The following is a 27,553-nucleotide window of genomic DNA, read 5'->3' on the forward strand; positions in this document are numbered from 1 at the left end:
TCCTGCTTAGTGTAATTGAATGAATTGTTTATAATTACACTGTTTAATATGGAAATAAATGAAAATGTACTTCTGCATTTGGGTCTGTTAAAAGAGTTTTAACTTCTTTACAATGCCACTTAACATAAAATGAATATTTTACACATCTGTATGATGAATGACATGAAATGATTTGTCTCGATCATTTATATTGCGACTCCTTTCCAAATAAAACACCAACCAAAGAACGTCAGTAGAGGTTAGATTCAAACTAGCAAACAAAAACACACTTTAAAGATCATCAACCACAAAATATTTTTATTATCGACATGGATCATGTACAGAGATACCCTTACATTGTTTCAAGGCAGCATATTGTGAATCATTTAGGTTCATATGTTTTCAAAAGGTCTGCCATGCAACAATATGAGGCTTTCCTTTGGTGCAGGGCAATGTCATTTTAGGAATCACATGTGAAGATGAAAGAATATTGAAAGGGTTAACTAGCAGAACAAAAAAAACACTGCATCCTCATTAAGATGTTAATACCTTGTTATTAATGGTTAGCAAATTAATGTACAAACATTCTATTTCATAGAACCCAATTCATCTCTGTTATGGTCAGCAATAAAAATAAAAACAAAATCATGCTTCAACACAAAATCAGACAAGTCACATAATGGTTAATAGGAGAGGAATGTTGGGAATGTGTAATTATGGGATGCCTGACTCCAGATCACTGGAGCACAGGGTGTACAGGGTGTGAGTGACTCCTGACTGACCCCAGAACAGCAGGTCACAAGCTTATTGTGATGGGGAGAGAGGACGGTGATGTGGAAGATGACAACGCTCAGCATGCAATGATGTTTCCGTTCACCTGCCTCTGAGCGCGGGGGGGCTGTGGGCTGCGGGCGAGGGCTCGCGGTGCTTCCAGGGCGTTCCCCCTCACCGACAGGTACGTCCATCCCCCCTGAGCGGGCACAAAACCACAGACAGACAGATCTACATCCACCCTGAGCGGGCACAAAACCACAGTCACAGATATACATCTACCCCGAACTGGCACAAAACCACAGACAGACAGAGGCACCGAACCACAGACACACAGATATACATCCACCCTGAGAGGCACAAAACCACAGACACACAGAGGCACATCCACCCTGAGCGGGCACAAAACCACAGAGGCACACCATCTGTCCTCTTCTGTACAGTGCCAGCTTTCACTCTCACCAAATAGTAGTTCAAGTTTTTTGTGCTATTGATTTTGTGCTTTTGATTTTAAATTCATGACATACAAATGCCTTGGTGAGATATGTGAATAGTGGATGATTTTGGAGGATGCCTCAGGGTATATAATTGATATCTAAGAATATTATGTAATTTACAGATTTCCTGAAGGAAACTAACATGAGCTGAAGTAAACTGGGAACTTCAGATTTCCAGATTTGACAGAGCTGTTCATCTCATTAACATCTCCTCAACAGGACCTCTCATAACTAGCGCCAGTCAGGTTCTCAACAGACACTCACCCCAATACCAAAATCCCAGCTCTGGCCTTTGGGTTGCATGGGCTGCACCCCGACCCGGTGACAGACGGTACCAGGACTCTCTGAGGGACAGCCTGGCACTTTCTCTGCGATAATCCAAACCTGGAGAACAGCAACATACCAGTCAACAGGCCCTTCAGATGGGGCCAGTCACCTGATACCTTCCCCAAAACCTTGGCATTACAGAATATTAACTAATTATCATCGGTTTCGTTTACTATTTGGATAGTTATCTGAATAGGACACACAAGCACTATGGAAAAGAAAACAAGGAAAAAAAGGATCATTTGAATGTTTCTTTTTCACCTGATCCAGTGGGCCAACAGTGACCTTGCTCACGTTGTTGGAGATGAGTTCCCACACTGTGCCCTGGGGATAGCTGGGTGTCACACCATGCCTGTACCACAGATTACCTAGATAGAAAGATGATGGTGAGTGATCTGTCAAATGACCTCCTTCCCTCACACAAGATGGCTGGCACAGAAGAGCTTGTATACTGTACACAAGGTATAAGGAAGACAAATAGTAATAGTTTTCTTTATGGTTCTCGGAAAGGCTCCGGTCAGGAATACCGATCAGAGCAGGCAGAGGGACGGAACACTCACCGTTCTCGTCTACAGCATAAACAGACGTCCGCCCCACAGAGAGCTGCTTGAGGTCCTGTTTGGGTGGAGAGGGGATGTGGTACCAGCAGTCACCTGGAGATGAGAGGAGAGGAGGGCAGCATCAGGCCTGCAGAGCCAATCAACTCCACCATACTGTAATCAGTCTGAACCACCGGTTCATACACATGGCTTGTCAGATTTAGTGGATGATTCCACATCTGGCTCCTCGGTAGAAGGCCTTACCTGCAGGATTCTGGGCCGACACAGAGCCCCGGTAGAAGACAGAGTTGTCTCGGGCGATGGCCCACACCTGGTGACCTCCACCAATGGAGATGGAGCAGAAGGGCTGATCAGTGCCCACATGAAGCCAGGAGCTGCCCTAAAGAGAGATTCACATCAGTCACTGATGCAGTCTGCTGTCTACCAGGCTTACCTCGTACACAATTATCTCACTGGGTGTGTGTGGGCCAACTGAATCCTAAATAGGATGGCATATGTGTTGCTAAAGGTGTAAGGTCGTACATCCAGTCTGCTTAAAGGTTAGTTTGATGGGTCCTTACGGCAGGATTTTGTCTGGTCACCCCCAGTCGACACAGGATGTCTCCTCTCTCACTGATGGCCCAGAGGGGCACCTGCTCCATGCTGCTCTTGGCCAAGCAGGGCAGGATGGTGATGTCACTTAGTGGAATGGGCGGGACTTCCTCCCAGGGCCCAGTCAGCTGTATTCTACACTTCCTGCAGAGACAGGCAACAGACAGACAGGTAAGATATTCAATTCAAGCCATTTCATTTTTATTTATTTAGATAGCACCATCAACAATCAACATTTTTACCTAGCCCAATGCCTGAATCCCCTAGAACTTGAATGTTATGTTCTATTCATTTTCCAAGGGAAGTATTTCAGGATATTTTCTCTCACAAACAGTAAGCAATCTTACCTGATCCAGCGCCTCCTTCTCACAAAGTCCTTGAGAGTCTTGTTGCCAGTATAGGCTCTATACAACCAATACATGTTACTCTGAATTAATAATAGCACTTACATATATTCACATTGGTTTCTCTGGTCATAGTGGTGATGTTTTCATCCTTGTCACTCAACTACTCAATGATATTTTGCTTGCTTTTTTTTGTAATTCACAAAAATACCAGCCAATTTAATACATTCTTTATCCAAACATTTTCGATGACAATCAGGACACATCTGAGCACACTTACGCAGTGAAGTCAGCAGCATACTGCCAGCCTTCCTTGTCGGTTCCTTCCGGGGCGCTGTGGTCCACAGCCCAGTCTGTCTCCTGTGTGAGCACCATGGGATTATGTGTAATGGTTTAAACTTCTGAAATAGTTGTGTCATTATTAGTGGTCTGTAGGTGGCACATTTACAGTGGCCAGCGGCCTGTCTGTCATGAAACCATAGTTACCACTGAGGTGAGCACAGTAATGACCATTATGCAATATCACCCAGTGCTGTTTAATGCACCAGGGGGGGAAACGCCATTTGCTTTGGGTGAATTTATTTGGGGTTGAATGCTAAATCTCAGTTAGAGAAGCTCCAAGGAGAGAGAGAAAATCCTTCATCCCAGGTACACCCAGACCAGAGCTGTCAGACTGGTGTTAGCCCTGGCCTTTACTATCTGTGTGTGTCTGTCAGTACCCACCCAGGTCCATTGTGGTGAGGGTGGTTTGGTGCTGGCTATCTGTGTGTGTCTGTCAGTACCCACCCAGGTCCATTGTGGTGAAGGTGGTTTGGTGCTGGCTATCTGTGTGTGTCTGTCAGTACCCACCCAGGTCCATTGTGGTGAGGGTGGTTTGGTGCTGGCTATCTGTGTGTCTGTCAGTACCCACCCAGGTCCATTGTGGTGAGGGTGGTTTGGTGCTGGCTATCTGTGTGTGTCTGTCAGTACCCACCCAGGTCCATTGTGGTGAGGGTGGTTTGGTGCTGGCCTTGGTGCACTCCCTCAGCCCAGAGGCGTCGCTCCACATGTGCCGGTCCATGGGGAGGCCCCTAGAGGTGAGACAGGGAAGCACACGCGTCAGTGACCAGCCCCACAGCCTGCAGTCTGAAGCAGAGATGGATGAGGTGTGGAGAGGGGGAGAGAGAGAGAGAGAGAGAGGGAGAGAAAGAGAGGGGGGAGAGAGAGAGGGGGGTGAGAGAGAGAGAGAGTGAGAGAAAGAGATAGAGAGAGGAAGAGAGAGACAGAGAAAGGAAGAGAGAGAAAGGAAGAGAGAGAGACACATACTTGTCTGTGTATCCTGCCAGGGGGTTCCAGCGCTGATTCTCGTAGATGAATATGCTCCTGACGTCTGCCAGCGGGCGCTGATGATCCCTGCTGTCGGCTGGAAAGATGGAGTCCATGTTTAACACAGGCACACTTGATGGATGTTTAAAGGAACAGTTGGGAACATGTGGACATTTGAAGGACAGACGACTGAGATGGGGGGAGTATTAACTAGGGGGCAGAGGAGATGGTGCACAGGGTAGAGGTTAAAGCTCAGAGGTCATCAGTGGAGCAGGGTTAGTAAGCAGCGCTGAGGATCAGGGGGAGGGGGTGGGGGGGTTAAACAGGCTGGAGAAAAGATCCTTTACCATCCATGGAGCCGCCCCTGTGACCCGTGTAGACCCAAGCTGTGCCATCATAGCCAATGCCCCACACCACACCCAGACTATTACACTCCACCGTGTGCAGGTGGCCTGGGACCTGATACCAGAACCTGCACCATGGCACAGACACACAGACAGACAGAGACACAGACAGACAGACAGACAGAGACAGACGCACGGATTGGTGGGCGGTCTCAGCCATGCCACAGGAACATGCCACCAATCATGATCATGAAAAATGTACAAGTAACACATAACAGGAAAGCACAACTAAAGAAAGTGGCTGGAAGGTTGTCTGCTTTCATTTGTCTCGAAAAGTGAAGATGTACTATATGCTGTCTTGGCCTTGCCAATGGCAAAGTATTGGTATGTACATGCAGCGAGGAGAGGCACCATCACCAGATTAAACAGGCTTATATGGATACTAGTGTGAATGTGTCACCCAGCTCTACATGCAGAGAGTACAGGAGAGGGGAGAGAGTGAAGAAGACTCTGAGAGACGCACATGTGGTCACAGGCTGGGCTTGATGTTGGAGCCTCCAGGCTGGGGGAAGGCTCATGCAACATGATGTCTCCCTTGGACGTCACCGCCCAAAGGGCTTGTTCTGACGGCGCACCCACAATGGCCTTGCTGTGGCAGCAGGACTCACCCAGAAGAGACAGCTACAAGAGGGGGATATGAGAAGTTTTATAATATGACACAAATACATTACAAATACACCTATATATACTTTTTTAGAAGCAAATTGTATTTTGATAAATTTGGCTACATAGCGGTGAGCTCAACACTATAGAACAAGGGAAGTACCCATTTCTGCAGGTCTTGCTGGGTCAGTGTGGAGAGCACTAGTGGCCACCTCTGTCTGGTCCTCTCTGAGGTGTAGATGGCAAAGCAGTACAGGGAGTCCCTGATCTCGGGGACCAGGGCTGTCACGTCACTCATGGGAGTACAGAGGAACTGAGACAGAAAGAGAGATATGTATTGCTACACTTGTGCCATTCACCTCCACTGAACTTCTATGCCAAATATCTGAATATTCTGCCACATTGCCAGGAGAAAATGTCAATCTCAGCAATAACATATGACTACAATTAAACTATTTCCACACATTCGGTTTACATACTTTTGTGGGGACTTCTACCTTTTTGTCGTTGTTGTGTTTGTAGTAGAGATAGAGGATGTCTTCTCTGCGGCCCCGCTCAGTTCTGGCCTGCTCCAGAGCGATGCAAACCTCCTCCCACTGGTGGGGCTGCCAATCTCTCCACCAGCGCAGGCGTCCTTTGGCGACACTCACCAACTGCGCCAAGACAGAGAGAAAGAAAACAAAAAACCCACACAATTTCAGTGAATGTGTACAACCTTAAGAGTGGCTGTGTGGTCAGACCTTGGATGGAGGTTTCTTGGTACCTTTTCAAAGATCTGTTCCTCTGACGCCTCCTTCTTTTTGTCGGCTGATGCATGTGCTGGAGTGATTGCCAGCGAGAGAGAACAGGTCTCTGTGGGAGGAGAAAAAAGAGAAAGACACAAAATTAGTGTGTGTGTGTGTGTGTGTGTGTGTGTGTGTGTGTGTGTGTGTGTGTGTGTGTGTGTGTGTGTGTGTATGTGTGTGTGTATGTGTTCGGATTGATTGATCGGATCTATTATGGAAGGGCCTGTTGAATCTGTGTAAATGCCATTGTAATGTCTTACTATCTTCTGAGGACTCCAGCCAGCCAATCCTGGAGTCAGAGGTGAAAACACAGCCTCCCCCACTGACCCAGGCCCAGGGCGGCCTCTCCTCCACCTCCGGCAGCTCCAGGGGGTAAGTAGCCACAGAGGCCCGCTGGGCAGCAGCTTCTCCTTGGCCAGCAGGAGGCTTGCCCTTGGCCTCTTCCTCCAGATCCACGTTGCTCCATGGGTCCACACCAGTTGCCTTGGAAGGAATCTCGCCCAGGGAAGAAAGGACCTCTTCATCCCCACCGTCAGCCTCCTGGTTCTGGGCCTGGTCCTGGTCCCGGTCCTCTGCAGGCACAGGGGGTAGCAGCTTGCTGCCCACAGGTCTGATGGTGCACTCGCGGTCCGACACCAGAGCAGAGATGAAGCTGTCGCTGGTGATCTTTGGGATGGTTGCTTTAGGGATGGGACAGTTCGGTCCTCCCAGAGACTCCTCCAGGCCCAGCACGGAGCCCTGGGAAGAGTCCGTCATCCTCCCCCTGTATTCATGGCTGTAGAGGATGGACAGAGAAGAGAGGTAAACAAAGACCAAAACAATACCACTTATCATAGCAACCATGGGAGCACAAGGGGAAGTACCACTGTGAGTACCTATAACAGGGTGCTATCTGCTGGTAAGAAATAGTACAATACTCCTAAGTAAATTCATTTAGAATCTGTGGATTTTCCTTACTGATCCACAATCAGTATCAATGCTGAGATGGTCTCAGTGTTGAACAAGAGATCTTCTCCCACAGCGGCCCAACTCTGTCACACTGAAACCTAATCTCATCTTCTGCTCAGCAGTCAAGAGCAGCTGTGGCACCACAGTGGGCAGGCCTCGGCGCACTGACTGACTGACTGACCTTGGGTGGCCCTTGGCTGGTCCTGAGCTGTCCCACTGGGCGTGTACTGGAATCCAGCTAGTCCCAGTCACCTGGCTGGCAGTCACCCCTTGTCGGAAATAGATGGTACGGTCCTCGCTCCCGATGCCCCACACCTGAAATGTGCAGACACAGCCTCAGCTTGCACAACCAAATCCATACTGCTTCTCAGGTGTCTCCATTCCATCCGGTCATAAAGCACAAATAGTGCTGCTCCAATAAGTAGCTCCCCTTACTATGGTTGGGGGAGGGGGGTGAGGGAGTAGGGGCAGCCTGGGGTTGTTTGAGATGAGAGATTTGGTAACTCGGTGCGGCTTATCGTCATCCATTCTGCCCTGAAGCTTAGTGTGAAAGATGCTGAGGCTGGGGGTAAGAACTGCTCATGTATTAAGCGATGGCTCAGGACACGGAGGGAGAATCTGCACATCACCACCATCTCTCGGTCTGAGGAACCACCTCCATACATGGTGCAGGCTAACAGGCCAACACAGTCTAGGACACCAGAGTTGGGCTTCAGCATATCTGTAAACCCAAGTTGGCCTCGGACTCTTAAAGTAAATGATTTTGTAATTAAAACAACTACACTGTTTAAGTCGAGTACTTTGTAAAGCTACAACAAGGATTCTAACTCAATCAGCCCACGTGTACTGCCATGCATCTCTGCCTCATTTGACTTTTTAACTCTATGCATGTACAAAGTCATGATTTTGACCAGTTATGGTCTAAATACATGTAATTAAAACAGACTCAACACTAATATTGGAACAGTGGGCTCTTTCAAAGCGACTCATCCAGTCATTTAAGGAATGAAATGCATAATATGGCACAGAGAGTGACAGCCAAATTTAAATTGGATGTGATCCTGCTGGCCTTGCCAGAGTGCAGAGTACAGCGTTAGGATATATATGGCTGGGCCACGCCATGGACAGCAGTGGATGGAAGCCATCTGTGGAGCACAACGGGGCTCTCATTTCAGATCAGAGGGGGTCAAGAGTGCGCATACGTGTGTGTGTGTGTGAGTGATTGAGTGTATGTGTGATTGAGAGTGTGTGTGTGTGTATGTGTGTGTGAGAGAGTATGTGCATCTGAGTGTGGCTGACAGCGGGAGAGCGAGAGATTAAGGAGTTGAGGTGGGAGGCTTGATGGCCACATTGCTGACAATTTTGCCCCCTTAGACTCAGCAGCAAGTGTCCCATGCAGCCCCCCCCCGAGCAGAACTCTGAAAGGAACACTGAGGGAAATGTGATTCGGCCAACTAAAGCTTTGCTAATGAGAAGCCGAGAAGCAGCCGGGGGAGTGGGGGGAGGAGGGGTGCAGCGATGATCTTTATGTACATGGCGAGGATGGCCAGGCGGTATAAATAAGATGGGCAAGACATCCAGTGAGTCAGTTAGTGCTCGAGCTGAAACATGATGGTCCTGACCCACATTGTGTGACAGATCAAATGCTGTTCAAATCCTCAAGGAAGCAACAGCAGCAGTCTGGCTGGAGCCGGCTGGGCACCCAACCAAAGAGAAACCTTTTAACACAGTTCTTGTGTGTTTTTGAAGATATGTTTCAAACGAAACTCACCTGGTCATTAGGCCCCATGCTTAACATCACCATCTCTCCTGATATGTTTATCCACCGCGATCCACAGGGATTATGGGAGTTCACACCCCTCCTGAACCATACCTAACCCCAGCCACAAGTAGAAGGCAGCAGTCATTATAATGGTAAAACTTTCAGAGCATTTTCCAACGTTTCAGAAAACCAGTAATTCAACCTTTAACTACACGTTTATCACACTGACTTTCTCACCATGGTTCAGAATATGGACAATTTCACCATGATATTATCTGAAACCTAGAATACCACCCCAAATAACACTTTCAGGACAATTTGCAAACCAACAAAAACTGCATCAGGGATGATGAGAGTTCTGGGTCTTGAGACCTGGCTATCAGTATTAAAACAACAGAGTATGCCCAAATAATATACACTACCCTACTAATAACAACACTTCCTTAGGGTCCTCAAGTGCCTCTGGAGAAGATCCCATTTACTGAGTCATTTAGCTGAATCACGTTATTGTTTCACAGAGTAAGCCAAATGTCTTACCTTGTTGTCTTTGGTGACGGCCCACACCACGTTCACTCCCACAGACACATTGGCAGCCCCCATATTCTTCATAGGGGGCTCCACCACTGTCCAAGAGGATCCTTTGAGGCAGAAAATGGATTCTCACAAGGTTGTACGTCAATTTTTTTTTTTTTTTTTAAGATAATCTAGGCTACTGATGGTGTGAAACATAATAATTGTTTGAGTATATACAGGTGTATTTGTGTGTGTGAGTGTGTTTCCTGGTGAGGAAGTTTGTAAATGTGTATGATTGTTTGAGTTTATACAGGTGTATTTGTGTGTGCGAGTGCGTGTCCTGGTGAGAAAGTTTGTTAATGTGTGAGTACACCAGTTACCACTGCAGCATGAATACATTTGTATTTCCATATGTATGCCTATACAGACCTTTGGGATGTTCACAGCTGACACCCGTTCGGACGAGAAACTGGCCATCCCATAATACTGTCCACAGTAGGTCTCCAGGGCCACAGCTCATCTGGGCAACCTCACCAGGGACTGCCACTTCCTCCCAGCGACAGCCCTCTGGTCTTAGGTGCTGGATGCCACTGCGGAACCACACCTGTATTTCCCCCCAAGAGCCCAACAGTCATCTCTCTCCTACTTTACACTCCAAACAGTTATCTCACACCTCATGTGCACTCCAGTGTCTGAACTACAGCAGCTCAGAAAGGGTCAAGATCATTTCTCAATAGAATAAAAAACAACAACATTTCATATCTGTATAATGTACAGACACACATGAACACGCACACATACACACACGCACAGGCATATGTAATGATGTAAGTGATTCACAGTTCTTAAACCTTACACAAATCACTTGAACACCAAACATAAACTGAGAAATTCCTGACATTACTTTAGGTGTTGAGTTTCAGTTCAGCAGAACTTGAGACGTCTTGAAGACACTAATTACAAACTAAAATGGTTGCTCACTAAAAAATAGGATGAAAGAAAAATCACACGTAAACTGCAAAAACTTAATTTACTTTAACAGAATTCAGCAACTTAACAACTGCGATTCGTGGGTCAAAATATTTGGAGATTTGGAGCCTGTTAGACCTTTTGAGAGGATAGGTATAGTGAACAAATGATTAATGAGTCCTTTGACTACTAACGTTAAGAGAGTTATTATTCTGCGCATTAGAAGAGGCCTTCCTTATACTAATGCCTGTATACCTTCTCCTCCCGAATCTAGTCCATGTGACACTCCTGGCACACAGTGCTATACTGATCCCTAGTGGCATAATATTCAAGGTGCACCCAAGTCTTTAGAGTCAGTATCAGTTCAATCAAGTCAGACTCACAACAACCTACTGTTAACATAGATTTTGCAGTGACCTATTTTAATGTTCAGTCTTGAGCTGATGTCACGGATGTCTTGTTAGGTGAGATGCATGATGGGTACTGTAGTCACATACCCTCCCCTGCTGGGACACAGCCCAGAGGTAAAGGTGCTTCTCACTGCTGTTGCCCATCAGGTGACCGCCACAGCTGATGTCAGTGAAGGGCTGTGGAGGGGGCCAACCTCGATCCAGAGGAATCTGAAAAGAACCAACAACGTCATCATCCATAACTACCTACAGAACAAGAAAACAAAGAGAATAAACAGAGTACCTAACCTCTTTTGTAAAAACATTATATTATTCGTTTTGGACTTCATTTTCAACATTTCAGTAGGCGGTCCTGTTAGTTGAAGGACCTGTTCGGTTCCCAGAGGTATTTCAGAGATGCCTACCTTAGACCACAAGCCCAAGGCTTTGTAGCGTCTGTTCCGAAGCCATCGTCTGCGACGGACACATGAGTTCCACTTTTTGTCCTTGCTAAAGCTGGCGGGAAAGTCCACAGCGTACTCCCAGCCCTGGAAATGCACAACAGGCAGATATATTAAGTAATAATCTTCCCTTGTCCACGACTTGAGGCCTAACTAAACACACAGCTCAGGTGCAGTCCTCAATTCTGGCCCATTCAATCAACTTACATCCCTTCCTTCTGTGCTCCTAAAGCAACACATTGATTAGCTGGAATAATGAATGTCTCAGTCTTAGCCTCTTTGTTTGTTTCCAACTTACAGAGCCAGGACTGTGCACAAACACAGAGCTTTATTTTTAGCTGGACAGACAGCTTTAAGAACATGAAGAGAATTTCCCCGAATTTGATGAACAAGTGTAATGGATTCTAATCAAGGACTTCAATTGTGAATCTGATAACCTTTTTAATGGTGTCCCCCGCACCAACAAACAAATTATAATTAACTTTTTAGGTGTGGTAGATGATAGAGTCAAGTCACCCTAGAATTAATGATTGACAGTCAGACACACCCCGGTGTTGGTAGATGGTCTTCCGAAGCTCTCATCGTGCACAAACCAGTCCCCCTCCCACTCCCAGCTCTCAGAGGGCAGCTGGGGCAGCTGGAAGCTGTGGAGAGGCTGAGGGTTCAGGCCTGCCTCGTCTGTCCATGACCATCGGTCTGTGGGCAGCATTGCATCCGTGAAGCCATCCAAGGGATTCCAACGCTGTTGTCACCAAAGACAACGACAGGAAGTTGGGGTATTTATCACAAAAGGAATGAAAGGGTTATGTAAACAAAGACACACTCATGCATGCATCTATATGCTGTTGCTTTTAAATGCTTATTTTTGATGATGTGGAATGTTTAGCATCAGTTTTGACAAATCACCTGGTTTTCATATGTCTCTTCTTGGTAACGTATTGCCACATCGCTTGGGTTTACATTGAGGTAAAGCTGACTGTCGCACCCAATGCCCCAGCAGCACTGTTTGACAGCCGTTACTCGTTTCAGTTCCAGCACTTTGTCCTTGGACCGCTCCCAGCGCCCTCCAGCGTTGGACAGGGAGTACACTCGTCCATACACATCCACTGCCCATAACAGGGAACTGCTCATCATGGGGACCTAGGGCAGAAGGCTCCCTAGCGACAGAACTCCAGTCGAAGCACTTTCCTTGCAGATTATAAAAGCAAGTCACATACGGGCAAATATATTTTATGTTACAAAGCACGCACAGACATCTCATCAGACGATTTAGCTAAAGACTGAACGCAATAAGTAATGTGGTTTTACATCAGCTGATGCTGATGTCATTTGTTTGATGACGAAGGGCAACACTTAATGTCCAGGTTTAGCTAGATGAAGTTCCCCTTGTAACCCGGAATGAGCAGTTTATTCTCTAGCTATAACGGAACAGCTGATGGAACTGCTGTAAATGTATTCACTAGCACTATTATGTCGGGCAACCGCTCTAACAGGATACTTGACAATCGTGGCGGCAGTGCATCCATGACATTGGACACCTATGTGGAAGGAATTAGGCTTCAAAACCTTTAAATAATTCCTGAACATGACAATAGCCTTTCCAATGCGTTCCCCAATTACACTGAAATAAACTTGTGACTATATTACAATGTAAAAACTGCATCCTGAACAAACTACTGTGAATATAACTCACCTCTGCAGTTTGGTAACTGTGTGAACTCCAATTGTGCCCGCTAATAGCCTACATCAAGCAGCAAAGAGAAGGCACTATTAAAGGATATCAGAGGTCATAGCATAAATGTGGTGGGATTAGTAACTTGCACAGAATGTCCTCTCGGATAAAGCAGACAAAAATACTTAAAGCACCCTTTTCTGTCTCTAAGCTACAGTTTATTCCCATTGTGGGGAATAGGCTATACTGAGTCCAAATCCACGACAGGAAGTTGGGGTATTTATCACGGATTGGCTGTTTTGCCATAAAGGCTTTGCATCCTCGTCACTGATTGGACAATCCCTTTAAATTGGGGCGTTTTACCCCGTCTGCTACAGCTGTTTAACGGGCATATTTACATGTTGAAATATTTATAATGCGCAATTTCAATAATTTAAAACGTAGAACCAAACAGTAGTTCACTGAAATGTGACCGTAGCAAAAGGATAAAATATCCAGGGTGTTGAACTGCAAAACACGATAGAACATCTCATTAACATTTTCCCAACAGGTAGGCTAGGCTATTGATAGATTTCGAGGTTTCAAGTTGGGATATTATTTAGACATACATTTGGGCTATTCTATAGGAAAGCCTACGAGCGGCCCCTTTCTGATTTTGTGCGTAAACAGTGTTATGAGCACCGAAATCTAGTTTAAAGTGTAATTTGTGCAATCTCTGTGGTTCCCTCTGTCAGTCCAATTGTTATTTGAGTTTTTATTCAGTTAACGTTATTGATAATCAAGCACATGTGGCAGATCCCAATATGTGGCAGATCACAATAATAATATCGACCGCCACCTTACAAATCTGCGTCAAGTGACCCTTTAACGGGTTGCAGCTTCTGTCTGCGGTAGTAAAAGAGGTATGTCGCTTTAAGAAGCGCAGCGCTTTGTAGACGCCCAGCGCATCACATGATTTTTGTCTTGTGACAGACCCGATAGCAGGAAAACGATTTTGAGTTTTTAAAGGAGTTTACGTAAACAACTTTGAAGGTTAGTGGACCAGAGATGAGTTGGTAATCGAAATGGTGTTCATTTAAATTGTATCCAGTCTTAACAAGAAGTCGTCTTAATTAGACCAAGTGGTGATGGGTTTGGGGGATATTACCGACTTGGCGCATGGCGAGTTGTGAAGTTTCTAGTTTCTTGGTCGCGTTGTGTTTGTTTTGTCACTCGCTGTTACTCTGTTAGTCGCGCTCAGGCACTTTTGAGGTTGTATGACGCCCAGGGGAAGCCAACCAAAAATCAAGGTGAGAGTGCAGGCAGCTGAGAAATCAGATACAGAAAATCTTAAAGCGTTAACACCCCATGTCAGATATGGATAACAAACCCCTTCTGCAAGACAAGCCCCCAGCCTACAACACCGTCTCGGGGGCGTATGGTCAACAGCAAAATTACGGCGCTATCCCAGCGACTGGCCCGCCACCTCCTGGATTTCAGCAGCCACCGCCGCCCTATCACTATCCCGATGGACAAGGCAAGTGTACTTTCTCCCTCTCTGTTTTATTGGTTTTGAACGAGGAATGGACGAAGCTTAATGTGTTAAACTGTACTCATCGTTATGAATGCTTTAACATATTACAGGCATTTAGAAGGATGGGGAAAAATTAGTGATAAATGTAACTCCAAGTAGGCTATTGCTTTGAACTTTGCTCAGTACAGTAAATATGATTGATACCTTTTAAGGCCTACTCTGCCAGGGGGCGCCCTTAGTCAAATACAAGTTATAGTCAGTTGATATAAAAGTACAGTCAAAGTTGAGTATTGCGTAGGGATAAAAAAAAAAAACACACACACATTAAAAACGTAAGCTACTACAGCTACAGGGAGATTGAAGGTAGGCTATCTTCTTTAAACGTCGCCTGTATGGCTGTCTGTATCTCTCACGACTTTTGGCCTTTGGAACTAGACACATACAGTATGTACTGAATTGACAGGTAGCGGTATTAAGTTGTTTAATTGTCTTGAGTTCCTCACTTTCACTCTAAATTCTCGCAGTGTATTTTCATTGATGACGAGACACTAGTTAGACCCCTGAGCCGTTGCGGCACGATGTAAATGTATCGAATACAAAGCAGAGTTCAGCGAGTCTTTAGGATTGGTCTGACAGATGTACCCCAGGTCTTTGACCGCTCTTCCCTTTCTGATTGTAGCTTATCCAGCTCTACCAGGCCAGATGCCAGCCGTGGCGCAGCAGCCAAACTACACAAACACTTACACCATCATCCAGCCCTCAGTGGTTGTGGTAGGGGGTTGTCCGGCTTGCAGGTAAGTCTACCCACCAGAGGAACAGCTTCTCACCAGCCTGATTCCACACCAGCTTAAAGGACATAGGGCACGATGATAACTTGCTTGAAAAATAAAAAATAAGCACACACACACCTTGTGGCTCATGCTAATATGTTGTCAAGTTAGGTATTGCAGAGAAGCTAGCCAGCAGAAGCAGAGCTTCCTTAAATTTAGACGTTAATAAATCCTTTGAAGTCCAACTACAAGTGATGATTTCTGATTATGGTAAAGATTGTACTTGTTGATATAAGAGACAAGTGGAACTCCTCATGTTCACTTTATAAGAAACATGGATAATGGTTTGTTGTTACATAGTTGTACAGAGAAGTATGTATTGTTCTCCTATGTCTTGAAATACAAATATATTCACAGATTAAATTGACCAAATAAAATAGAAAAACCGTAAAAGAAAAATTCTACTGAACAACGGTATTATACAATTAAATAGATGTATCATTAAATGGCCTACATTCCATGTGGTGAGGTAAACAATTAAATCTGTTTTTAATCTTTAAAATGTTGATGTCAGTGGACTTCTATTATTGTTCAAGGTTTTGATTTCATTAAGGCCAACTAGACTTGGAATTGGAGGTGCTTGTTTTAGTATCAGAGTTTACAGGATTCGGTTATTATAAACCTTTATTAGAACATGTCATAACACCTACAAAACCAACAAAACATGTTGAACACACAAGCATCCCAAAGGAACTTTCTCTATAGGTAGAGATGGTTATATATATTGTGCTTGTTAAAGGTTTACTGAATTTCCAGGAAGCCCCACAAACAACTGATGCTTTCAGTGTATCCAGACACTATCTGTGACTTGTAAAGCTACATGACACATGTTGCATGACTATGCCACCGTCCTATTACTGAGGACTTTTTGCTGCATTCATCTTTACTGAGTCACTGTCTTACTGATATACACCGCAGCCAACTGTTGTGTCAGATGAGAACTTGTTACGGATGGCTTACTTCCTGTGTAAAACCACGTGTTGCGGAAACAGAAAGAGCTTGTGCTATTACCGTCCACAAAGTTTCCCTGATGTTGCTTTTGCATGACTGGTTTTTAGACATTAAGGTTTAAAAGGTCAGATAGTTCACATTACTTTCTGTTAAATTATTGTGGAAGTTGCCTTGCTTCATGAAATGCTGAGTCTGTTTCTTTGGAAAGCTGTGGTTAGCAGTCATCATCATTCCTAGTGAGGTTAGGAGAACCATGTGACGGCTGGACTGTTCACTGGGTCAAAATTCTGGAGTTTTGAAACATCATGCCTCCAAAAGATATCAGAGTCAGCTCGCATTTGTTAGAACAGTATAGTATAGTTTAGTACAGTATAGTATATGCCTCTACTTCAACTGGGAAAAGTGATTTATTGCATTAGTTACCAACATAAATCAGTTGGCTTTCCCTTTCCCCCTCATTGCGGTAGAGCATTCACATGTCTTGTTTTATATATCAATTTGCCATCTCAAAAGGGAGTCAGATTTCTATAGAGTCCCATTTTGTGTGTGGTAGGAGGACAGAAGTAAAATATTCTATCAAAGTGTGGATTTGAAGCCATTCTTCTCATTAGCTGAACTTCATAGCACTGCTTACCGGATATAGCAAGCGTGTACCTCAGTGAGTATATTTTTAATTCGGAAGATTCCATAGAAGTGGGATTGTGGTTCAAGGCACCCTTGTACTATCCACACCCATTAAAAAGAATAAGAAACATTTATAATGAGCTCTACTACATCTACATTTAGTGTGAGAAGATGTGGTCAAAGCAGTATCAGTATCCAACAGAAATGAAAAGATATCCTTAAAAGAAGACCTTAAAACAAATGTTTTGGTGTGATATTCTATTGCTTTTCGTGGGAGCCTCAACTTAGGGTGACCATATTTGAGTTTGAGAAAAAGAGGACACTTCGTTGTGGGGGAGGGGGCGTGGCAGTGTATAGCCAACAGATGACCCCCCCCCCCCCCCCCCCCTCCGACAATGTTTTGCCATCTTTTTTCGCATACAGATGACCCCGCCCACTCCCCCCGTGATGAGGTTTTGCCATCTTTTCCACATGCAGATGTCATGTGCTGTTGTAAACAATGCAACTAGTCACAAGTTGCCATGTTTACAACAGCACATGACATCTGTGTAATTTGCTGTTGTAAACATTGCAAGTAGTACTAGTTGCATTGTTTACAACAGCACATGACATCTGCATGTGGAAAAAGATACTAGTTACTAGTGGAAGCGGCAAGGTGTTCAGTGTAGCCAGATTGGAAATGGCGAAGTATCGTACCAAATGGTCAAAATGATCGTCTTTGGAGGATAATTATCGTGCATCTCGCAACACTGAGAGGGCGGTCGCCCAATGATGGTTCTCTCTACATTCCATTTGGGAATCCCTACCGGATGCATTTTTTAGGTCTTGAAAAGAGGACATGTCCGGGGAAAAGAGGACGTCTGGTCACCCTACTTAACTGAAGTCTTAACAGAATAGTCCAACACATTTCCAGTCTTGTCAAATTTGCCATATGCCTTCTAAAAATGTTTTTTTTTTTTCCATTGTTGGGTCATTCCATCTGAGCCAGTGGCCTTAAAACTGAGAAGCCTTTTGGTCCCTTGCATCCTGCACACTCCAATGGAACACAGTACTCCAAAATACTTTACAAAACGTATTTAGATAACAGAATACTCACATTATTATGCTAACATGTAGGGCCTGTCATCACAATGTATCGCATTTATTTCACAAGACTCGTTAGCTTTAATTGACATCTCTCTTTAATTCACTCCCATTCTCTTTGCTGTATCAGCATGCAGCACTGCTGTTCACAGTTAATCACGTCATGGTGTCCATTTAGCTGTCAAAAATAAATAAAAGCTCAGACTGCTCCATTAAAGCAGCAGTTAGGAGTTCAAGGATCAAACTAGTGAGCTAATTACCAACAACAGCACAGTGGGCACCGCTAACACCTTGCTAGCATATTAACTACCTGGTGTCTCTTGGTGAGGTAGTTGTTGATGTCATGCAGTGAAAGCTTTTCTTGTGGTTGTGTGTGGTGGTCCTCAGTACAAGGTAGTGTCCTGAGGAAATAACAGGTGTATGTATCTGTCCATCGCATGACCATAATACCATCAAAATTAATTTAAAGGTGATTCCAAAACTAGCCGCCTGTATGAAACATACAAAAGGGGTCAATTCCTGCATACATTTGCTTTAATGTTTCAAGCTAGCAGAAATGAGAGCGCATGTGCCTCCTCCTCAGGGTTGGGGTGCTTGAGGACGACTTCACCTGTCTGGGTATCCTGTGTGCCATCTTCTTCTTCCCCATCGGCATCCTCTTCTGCCTCGCCCTGCGCCAGCGGAGGTGCCCCAACTGTGGCGCCACCTTTGGGTAGAGCCCCCGAGGACCAAACGGAGCGGTGGCCATCAGGCAGCGGCGGAGACGGCGGCCCAGTCCTGGCTTCTCATGCCAATGCTTTTATCCATCTTTCATCAATCATATTTGCACACCAGTAATGCATAAAAAAAAGTGTATTGATAATGAGAATCGTATTTTTTAAGATGCATGTGATAACTTTATTGTTAATTTTTACGTAACGAGACAATGTTAATTATTGACGACTCCGTGATTAGCTGCCCCAATCCAGACCTCTTTCATTTAATCATTGGTGCCTTTACTGAGTCAGAGTGTGACGTGCGGCTGGAGCTGAAGATCTTACGCTCCCATCAGCAGCACAGTAACCCCTCCCCCCCCCCCCCCCCCCCCCCACCTAAAGCTCTCCATTGGACTAGCACACAGATGGAGGAGGACTCTTGCTGTCGCACCACACTGGACTGACTAAAGCAGGAGAAGCAGAGTTAGATGAAGACCATCATGACGTCCGTTGTTTTTAAACAATGCAGGTCACTCTGGGCGATGCAGTGATCTGAACCCGTGCCGCTGGTCAGTGCATTCTCGGAGGAGGGAACAAGGAGCTGTTCCAATCATACGTCTCCTGTTGTACGGAAGACTTCTGGCCAAAATGGTGTACACTTTAAACAATCACTCAATCCACCCTAGAGAAGTATACCTGCTGTTCTTCTCTTTCTCTCTCTCTCCCCCCCCCCCTCTCTCTCTCTCTGTCATCCCTTCCCTGAGGCCATTTTATCTTAATCGTATTTTTTATCTGGGGATCCTCATAAACTGATTTGATGACTGCTCCAGAGTTGGTTCTCTCTCATCAACAGTCCTTTTTTACAAGTCAGTTTGCTTGTTTAGATGCTGTTTATCACGAAAAATAACTGCACCAAGTTTATACAGATATATAGTTTTTGTTCAGAGACAGCGGTTCTTGCCTGTTTCTTCTCTTTCGGGGGCCATATTAATCCTTGCACTGCACTGATTTCACATTTAGCATTGGGATGAACACTGCTTTTTGTATGAAATGGATGATGCTTTCTGATAATGTTTTGTCTGTCTGTATGTATATGGTATATGCAGCCTTCAGGTAAACTGCACAGCCTTGCTGTGCTTAGGCTCTGCTGGCCTCAGAGAGATGGCTACAAATATAAACTTAAGTTGCAATAAAGTTGTTTTTAAGTCATGCCACAGCCGCATGCCAGAGGAGTTTCAATGCACATGATTTTTGTTTGATTTTGCTATAAAAACTGTAATGTTAATCATGTATGAGTTGAAAAATGTATTATTTTTATGTTGCTTGTTTCCCTCTCCTCATTTCCCTCTGTATGTATGTATGTGTGTGTGTGGAAGACTTGCTTATTGTAAAGATAAATGAAAGGGTATTTTAAATTCCCCCTCAGTCTCCTTCAGAACACGCCAGTGCATGCCATCATGATCAGTCCACACTTTTTTATATGAGAGAAATACTGTAAATTACAGTATATGAGTGCAACGAGTAGACTCCAAAGTGACCTTTCTTTTTAAAAGCGTGTTCTACTGTATGTCTGATCTAGACAGACAGTCATGTTCAATCCGAAAAGAATACCACTGCAGTCAGTCTGTGTTGGAATTCAACTCAAACGTCCCTTTACAAAGTGGTAGCAAGACACAAACATTCTTAGGGAAAGGCTTTCTCTAATTGTTGGGTTGCAATATATACATTCAAGAAGCTATTTTCTTTCCTTTCCGTTATAATGTTGCAATCAGTTGCAACAAATTAGGCAACTTAAGGTTGTTGAAAGTGCCTGCTTACAGTTTTTCTCCATTGCTTTGGATCATTTCACAAAACAGAAATGACATTCTTAAACGTGCAAACCTCCAAACCACTGGGCACTTGTTCACAACCGATTTGAATTTCTCATTCCTTTAATCAAATTGCAATTGTATTAGCACATCCTTGTAAATGACAAGTACAATTGCCTACAGATTGCAGTACAATGTGCAATGTAGTACATCTTTGATAATGGTTAGGTTCAATTGCCTTCCGCTAACCCAATTAACAATTTAATTTATCTTGTTGGTCTAAACTGACTGTTGCTTCTCAGTCAAGTCGTTGTTCTCTGCAAAACATGTTGGCATCATTTCCTTCTGTACATCATCACCTGCACAATAGTTCACTCCACTGTCAAAATCTTTCAGGCACTTAATACCATGAAAAACATGCTATTCTCTAATATGGATCTCTTGGATCAACAGCTTAATTTTCAGGTGCTACTAGCACTTTACTAATCAAGGGGGAGATTCACACATCCGATCACCAGTCACACAGTAAGTTTAGTAAGCTGACAGGTCCTATCCAGGAGTATAAATGCTTCCATCAAATATCTAGAGCTTGACCAAGTTCAGTACAATTTATGAACATGGAAGCACCTGGCCAGGGAAACAACCATGGGCAACTGCCTGTTCGAGGAAGAGGAGGAAGAAGAAGAGGAGCAACGGTGGCTGTCCAAGGCCGGCGCGGGGGCAACATCACCATGTGTGGTGCAATTTCAGAGAATGGTGTAGTCACCCACATTCACAGTCTTGGCCCATACAATACCCAGAAGCTCCGGGTGTTCTTGGACCGCCTGCACTCCGATCTTATTTGGGTTTGGTAGGGCCTCACTTGCCTACATTTGTCACTGTGGGACAATGTAAGCTCCCACCGTTGCCTGCGCATCAGGGCGTGGTTCACTGCCCATCCAAGAATGCTGATGGCGCTTTTATCACCTTACTCCCCAATACTCAATCCTATCGAGGAGTTTTTTTCTGCATGGAGTTGGAGGGTCTATGAACATCGGGCTCAAAACCAGAGGTCCCTGCTCCATGCAATGGATGCTGCTTGTGATGATGTAACTGCAGATCAGTGTAGGGGATGGTTGCAGCATGCATGACGATTTCGTCCCCCGTTGCATAGCAAGGGAGAACATCAGATGTGATGTGGATGAAAATCTGTGGCCAGAGGGACAGGAGCGTGAGGATGAGCAGGAGAGTGAGAACGACAACAAGTGAAACTCCAGCTTTGCTTTACTTTCTTAATGTATGTTAGTGTAGGTTATACATCATTTTAGATTTGATGTGCTTATTGGATGACAGTATATTGTGCTGTACACATTTTCTGTTACTGTAACCACGATGTATGGCAATAACTGAAAAAAATGTCCATGGCAGTATGAGTGCATTATGAGTGCTACCTTGTAGGCTACTCTTGAATTATATATTTTTTTCTGTTTGATACTCAAAGTATTCTGGAAAGAAAACGCCTACTGCAGTAAACATTCAGTGCCAAAGGACTTAGCCAAGATTGAAATGTGCACATGAGGGATATTTCTATGATCCACTGCCATACTGACAAAACATCTAAACGTTTTGACCTGCAGAGTTTAAACGATGCCAAAGGGACTTTTCATTTTGGGGGCACTTACTATTTGTATGAGAAAAGGAATTAGTTTTGACTGATGAGTTGTCTGTTTTGGTAGAGATATGACCTTTTGCAGGTGTGCCTTGCAAGTGTTTTGCTAAACCATCTAGGTCATTTTGGCAAATGGCTTTTTTTTTCGAGAGAGATAAGCCACAGCAATCGAAAAGGAACCTTTCATTTTGGGGGCGATTAATATTCATATGAGAAAATTATTTGGTTTTGAAGCTTGGGTTAACTGTTTTGGGTGAGATATGACCTTTTGAAGGTGATCTATGTAGTTGTGCTGAACCATATACGTAGGCTATTTTGCCAAATGCACTTAGAGCTTTGAGAATGTAATTTCTGTTTCAAGAATTGGGCCAAAGCAATGGAGAAAAACTGTAAAGAGAGCACTCATGAGATCATGTGTCTGGCTTTCTCACGTCATAGATCTGTTATGAATGAATGGGGACTTAGACACATCAAAGAACACAGACCTTGATGGCTGTAGAGATATTGAGTCCCTTTGTGATGACAAGGTCCAGGATATGACCAAGAGAGAGAGTTGGCCCCTACACATGCGGTGTAAGGCTGTTTAGAAGAGATCTAATGTTTAGAAGAGATCGCTTTACTCTGTGTTCTGTGTTGTTTAATGTCTGAGTTTAGCTCTGCCTTCTGTTAGTGTATCGGTGCCCTGTCAGAGTGCTGTGTTTGTGAAAAGGCCTGCCTCTCTGCTTGGGTGTGGTCCTCGGGTGCTCTCAGGATCATGTGGTGTAGGCTTAGAGGAAGATGGGGCACCTCCTCTATGATGGAGACAGCAAGGCCACGGACCTCCGCAGTGCTGCTAACTAGAGGGGTGTCCGTATCGTTCTTGCCATCATCTGCATCCTTTGTGCTGACCAGAGAGGTCTCCGTGTCATTCCTACAGACCAAAGAGCTCGTCTGCACCATTGATGATGGCCAGAGGGACTGCTGCACTCCCCAGCTGGCCGGAGAGTCCACCGCTTCATCGTTACTGCAAGCCAGAGGGTCTGCCAACAGCCCAGGGGTCTGCTGCATTGTGGCGGCCAGCAGGCGCTGGCTGTCCCCCCCCCCCCTGGTGCCATGAGCTCATGCTGACTGCCAAGCTTGTTGTGGTGCTGGAGGTCTTGATTCCAAGACCTCAGGGACTGTTTTCCTGGCCTCCACCGTTGCACTGGTCCACTGCAGGGGTGCTGGGGGCAACCATGTCTGACTGTCGTACCATCGCCACAGGGACTCTTTGTTGTGGTTTCTGGTGACAGCTAATCAACCACACTTTAAGTCATTTTGCCCCACAATGCTCTGCTGTTGGTACAGTCAGTGTTTTAAATTCAGTGACTGTAATGGATTGGCCTACCGTGCGGTTCTGGAGTGGGCAGCCAGAGGAGATAATCGACTACAGGCACTGAATAGGGTGCTACATCAAAGACCAGGAGATCCAGACAGGTATAACACTGACTTCACAAACTGCCATTTTCTAGTTTCTTTTGCCATTTTTCGGTTGCTGGTTTTAGCATTTAACTTCAATACTGGACTTATTTTTATCCTTAATTGCCCCACAAGTTGTTTTAAAACTGACCTTGTTAAACATAGGAAAAAGGAATCCATGTGTGCAGAAATAAAACATTTATTTGTATGTTCATAGAGCAAGTATGTAACCTCAAGTCACATCATCAACAGCAGCAAGAGTAAATAAAAAAGCGTTGCACTAGGCCTCTGAATGGCTTCCCTGAAGTGCCAAGTTGAAATGGCCGTCAATGTAATGAAGGGAAAATCACAGTAGAAACGTCCACAAGATGTCTTTCCGTGTTTCCGATGGAAGTAAAGGGGTGAATTAGAGGTTAAGGCAAAGGTGTTTTACACTGTGACCAAATCTATTCTTCCACAGTGGGCAAAAACACATCATAATGGAATAGTGGAATAATAGTGGAATCTGTATGGAAGCAGACAGTACATAGCAGACAGTAGATGGGCCATGGCACTGAAACTACAAGTGCTGATGAAAATAAAGAAACACTTAAATGATGCCAGATTGTAATTAAGTCCATGTATAGGGACACATTCACAGAGGATGGAAAGGCTCTATTGGAACTGTCTGCTACTCTTTTTATAAGATACGTAATGCTTGTGCATTCATGATAGAAGTTGAATCTATCCCCTAAACTATCCTGGGAGTCTCTCAAAGCCTTCTCAGACACCCAGGCCTGCGCAGCCTCTTCATTCAACATCTTCTGTTATGAACATGGACTGAGTCTGCTTGGTGTCCCAGTCTAACCTTTGCTTCCTATCAGTGCCTTGCTTCCCATACACAGACAAATCCCTGAACATATAGAAGGATACTGACTTGCTACTACGTGCTCATATGCCTCTTGTCCTTGAGTCCACATATGTTATATAGATATCAGTAGGTATTTCAACTATTATTGTCACCAGACAACGCACATCATCAAAACAACACAGGCAACACTATCAGAGGGATATTCAGTCGATGTCAGCCCCACATGTAGTATTATACATTCAGTATTCGTCCTATGGCAACATGATATCCTTAACAGTGATTTCAAGAAGATACAGTGGAAGGTATCAAGATACAAAGCTAAACGTCTATCTACATACAGCAGAAATTGTACATGTACAATTTTAGATATTTGTATTAAGCATCCTGTCATCTTGCTTTGTTGCATAAATTGCCTATATCGCTAGTGGCAACTTCAGAACTGATGTTTAAAAAGATATTTAAAAGAGACATGTATACTTCATTCAAAGGTACATAAATAAATCTACTTCAAACAGTCCCAGGTCACAGTGTCAGCCTGATTTGATGCAGCAGTTACCCATCAAAACAACACAGACAACACAGTCCGTCTGCTGTGCCAACCAACCCAGTTTCTGCCCATGCCCATGCCTCAGACCTCCACTCAGACGATGGGAGCAGATCTGTCATTGGTGACGGTGGGCCGCAGTCGGACAGTAGCAAATGGGTTTCCTCCTCCTCTGTTGGGGGATGAAAGCTTGTTAAATCACATTCATACACATCCAAAACACATTTTAATCTCCCCACTCAAGCAATTGTTTTAACACCACAATTTAACAATTGTTTTAACACGACATCTGTTTAAATTGACAATCATCATGTTATCTCTGCCTGAGGCCGTTCTCTAGAGCCTGTCTGCACGGCACTCATTGAGGAGAGTGAGGAACAATCTAAAGCATGTACATATAGTTTTCAGCAGCACAGGAAATAATTACAGAACACATCATTCCTTTCAGAAGAACCATCAAAGAATGGACCATTTCACTTGAACCTGCAGTCATAGCAATGCCACGAACATGTTATGGAGATTGGCTTTTCCTGTCTTAATTTGTCTTGACAGCCCGCTCTCAGTGCTACAAGTGTGTCATGCCACTATGAGTCATTGCCATGGCTTAATAACCTATACGCACGTGACATAATGGGCTACTCTAACATTGACATGGCTTAATAACCTATAAGCACATGACATAATGGGCTGCTCTAACATTGCCATGGCTTAATAACCTATAAGCACGTGACATAATGGGCTACTCTAACATTGCCATGGCTTAACAACCTATAAGCACGTAACATAATGGGCTACTCTAACATTGACATGGCGTAATAACCTATACGCACGTGACATAATGGGCTACTCTAACATTGCCATGGCTTAATAACCTATACACACGTGACATAATGGGCTACTCTAACATTGCCATGGCTTAATAACCTATACACACGTGACATAATGGGCTACTCTAACATTGCCATGGCTTAATAACCTATAAGCATGTGACATAATGGGCTACTCTAACATTGACATGGCGTAATAACCTATACGCACGTGACATAATGGGCTACTCTAACATTGCCATGGCTTAATAACCTATAAGCATGTGACATAATGGGCTACTCTAACATTGCCATGGCTTAATAACCTATAAGCATGTGACATAATGGGCTACTCTAACATTGCCATGGCTTAATAACCTATAAGCATGTGACATAATGGGCTACTCTAACATTGCCATGGCTTAATAACCTTTCTAAAACTGATTGTTCAAATCCTTGATTGTGATTGGCTAAAAGCCGTTGTAAAACCCAGCATAACCTTACAATTCGACCTGATTACATTCCATATTACTGCGCAGCGAATGGCAAGGCATTCATATAGCGCATTTCATACCCAGTGTTCCATCTGGCTGTTGCGTTGCTTCAAGGATTGCGTGGCAAAGATTTATTTAGGAACTATAATTTTTAGTAGCGGAAGAATGACGGTTTATCATTAAACTATTGTTTCTTAAATTGAATTGTCTTTATTTATTAAACCATATCAAATATTTGTAGTAACAGTTTTAGAAAAGCAATAAGCCCCGCGAATCCGTGGTTTGTTCTGATTTTAGAACAGGTAAGGGGGTTTAACGGCACTCCGCTACGCGTCGTGCCTAACAACTCCCCTTACCTTTTCTAAAATCAGCGCAAACCATGGCCTCTTGGGGCTTATTGCTTATAACAATTCCCCTTACCTGTTCTAAAATCAGCGCAAACCACGGCCTCTTAGGGCTTATTGCTTAAATAAGCACATGACATAATGGGCTACTCTAACATTGCCATGGCTTTTAATAACCTTTATTATACGGCTCTTCAGAACGTTCCAAAAAAGCCCCGTTGATTTGAATGGGCCATCCCCAACGTTCGCAGGTACTTATTTTCATATAATGACCTGCATGTAATGACCGCTGTGCTGTCAATGGCAACGGGTTTTGTGCGTCTTTCGTATCATTCCGCAAGTATTCCACACTAACTTATCAATGGAGTTTCAGCGGACGGTTGAGCAGCTGTGTTCTAAAGAATGTTCAACGTCTTTGAAGTTCAACGTTTTTGGCGAACTATTTCTCTGCTTTTTAACACTACGTATAGTAACAAATACATTGTAAAAAGACACACTGTGTTAAGTGTATTTGTTTTTTTGTTTTGTTGTGGCAAGTAACCGTATAATAAGCGGGATAATGTATAGAACGCAGGTCCTTATCGGAAAATAAGTCCCTTCAGGGCGAAGCAAGACACCTCCGCTTCATGAGATGAGATTTTGGAGGACCCCTTTTTGTTGGTCAGGTTTTTAATATAAAAAAAAACCCTGACAGACGAATCAAAGAAGTGTTAATGATTGAACCATTTCTGTCAGTCTGAATCAGAGCCAACAGATTTCAATTAGGTAAGGGCTGGTGTGCAAGGCCTATGCAGAGTGGGTACTCAGAAAGAGATACTTACGCAAGGAAAGGTGGCCTTGAGATTCCATTCATCCTGTGCGTCTGGAGGAAGAAGCAAAGCAAAAAGGAACATTAGATAACAGCTCTGTTCACAGCCTGTGTGAGTTTCTGTCCCTGCGCACGTGTTGAAGGACCAGATGCTATCAAGGCCAGTCTCGGTTGCCACAGAAACCAAGTTCCCATGATCAGACAGGATAAGGCACCTGATCTGTCACCGTATCAAACA

General features: G+C 44.3%; 3 protein-coding genes across 3 annotated transcripts in view; 1 reads left to right on the forward strand and 2 right to left on the reverse strand.

Annotated features, from left to right (window-relative positions):
- Positions 1-829: 829 nt before the first annotated feature.
- On the reverse strand, positions 830-12,342 carry tecpr1b (tectonin beta-propeller repeat containing 1b; the record flags this gene model as incomplete). Its single annotated transcript, XM_080855806.1, has 24 exons — positions 830-949; positions 1,512-1,631; positions 1,836-1,942; positions 2,135-2,227; positions 2,378-2,513; positions 2,695-2,869; positions 3,073-3,129; positions 3,350-3,429; positions 4,043-4,139; positions 4,375-4,471; positions 4,722-4,846; positions 5,242-5,399; positions 5,545-5,694; positions 5,879-6,034; positions 6,145-6,233; positions 6,427-6,941; positions 7,296-7,429; positions 8,886-8,987; positions 9,414-9,514; positions 9,819-9,993; positions 10,856-10,978; positions 11,173-11,295; positions 11,756-11,950; positions 12,115-12,342. 24 exons carry the CDS (start codon positions 12,340-12,342, stop codon positions 830-832), a joined length of 3,456 nt encoding a protein of 1,151 aa, XP_080711932.1.
- A 1,533-nt stretch (positions 12,343-13,875) lies between these two features.
- Positions 13,876-18,957, forward strand: bri3 (brain protein I3). Its single transcript, XM_080856540.1, has 3 exons — positions 13,876-14,396; positions 15,073-15,187; positions 18,465-18,957. Exons 1-3 carry the CDS (start codon positions 14,228-14,230, stop codon positions 18,595-18,597), a joined length of 417 nt encoding a protein of 138 aa, XP_080712666.1. The 5' UTR covers positions 13,876-14,227; the 3' UTR covers positions 18,598-18,957.
- A 6,002-nt stretch (positions 18,958-24,959) lies between these two features.
- The window catches only part of baiap2l1b (BAR/IMD domain containing adaptor protein 2 like 1b), a gene marked incomplete at both ends in the record, with an annotated part of 39,053 nt that continues 36,459 nt past the window's right edge, over positions 24,960-27,553 (reverse strand). The window contains 2 exons of the mRNA XM_080855990.1: positions 24,960-25,035; positions 27,329-27,369. Of these exons, the coding sequence (XP_080712116.1) occupies positions 24,960-25,035; positions 27,329-27,369 (117 nt within the window). The remainder of the gene's footprint in view (positions 25,036-27,328; positions 27,370-27,553) is intronic.

The sequence above is a fragment of the Sprattus sprattus genome, assembly GCF_963457725.1.
Source record: "Sprattus sprattus genome assembly, chromosome: 18".
In the NCBI taxonomy this organism is placed as follows: domain Eukaryota; kingdom Metazoa; phylum Chordata; class Actinopteri; order Clupeiformes; family Clupeidae; genus Sprattus; species Sprattus sprattus.

Coding starts and splice junctions, on each gene's coding strand:
- bri3 (XM_080856540.1), top strand. CDS start 14,228: ATGTCAGATATGGATAACAAACCCCTTCTGCAAGACAAGCCCCCAGCC. Junction 14,397..15,072: donor TCACTATCCCGATGGACAAG/GCAAGTGTACTT, acceptor TTCTGATTGTAG/CTTATCCAGCTCTACCAGGC. Junction 15,188..18,464: donor GGGGGTTGTCCGGCTTGCAG/GTAAGTCTACCC, acceptor CCTCCTCCTCAG/GGTTGGGGTGCTTGAGGACG.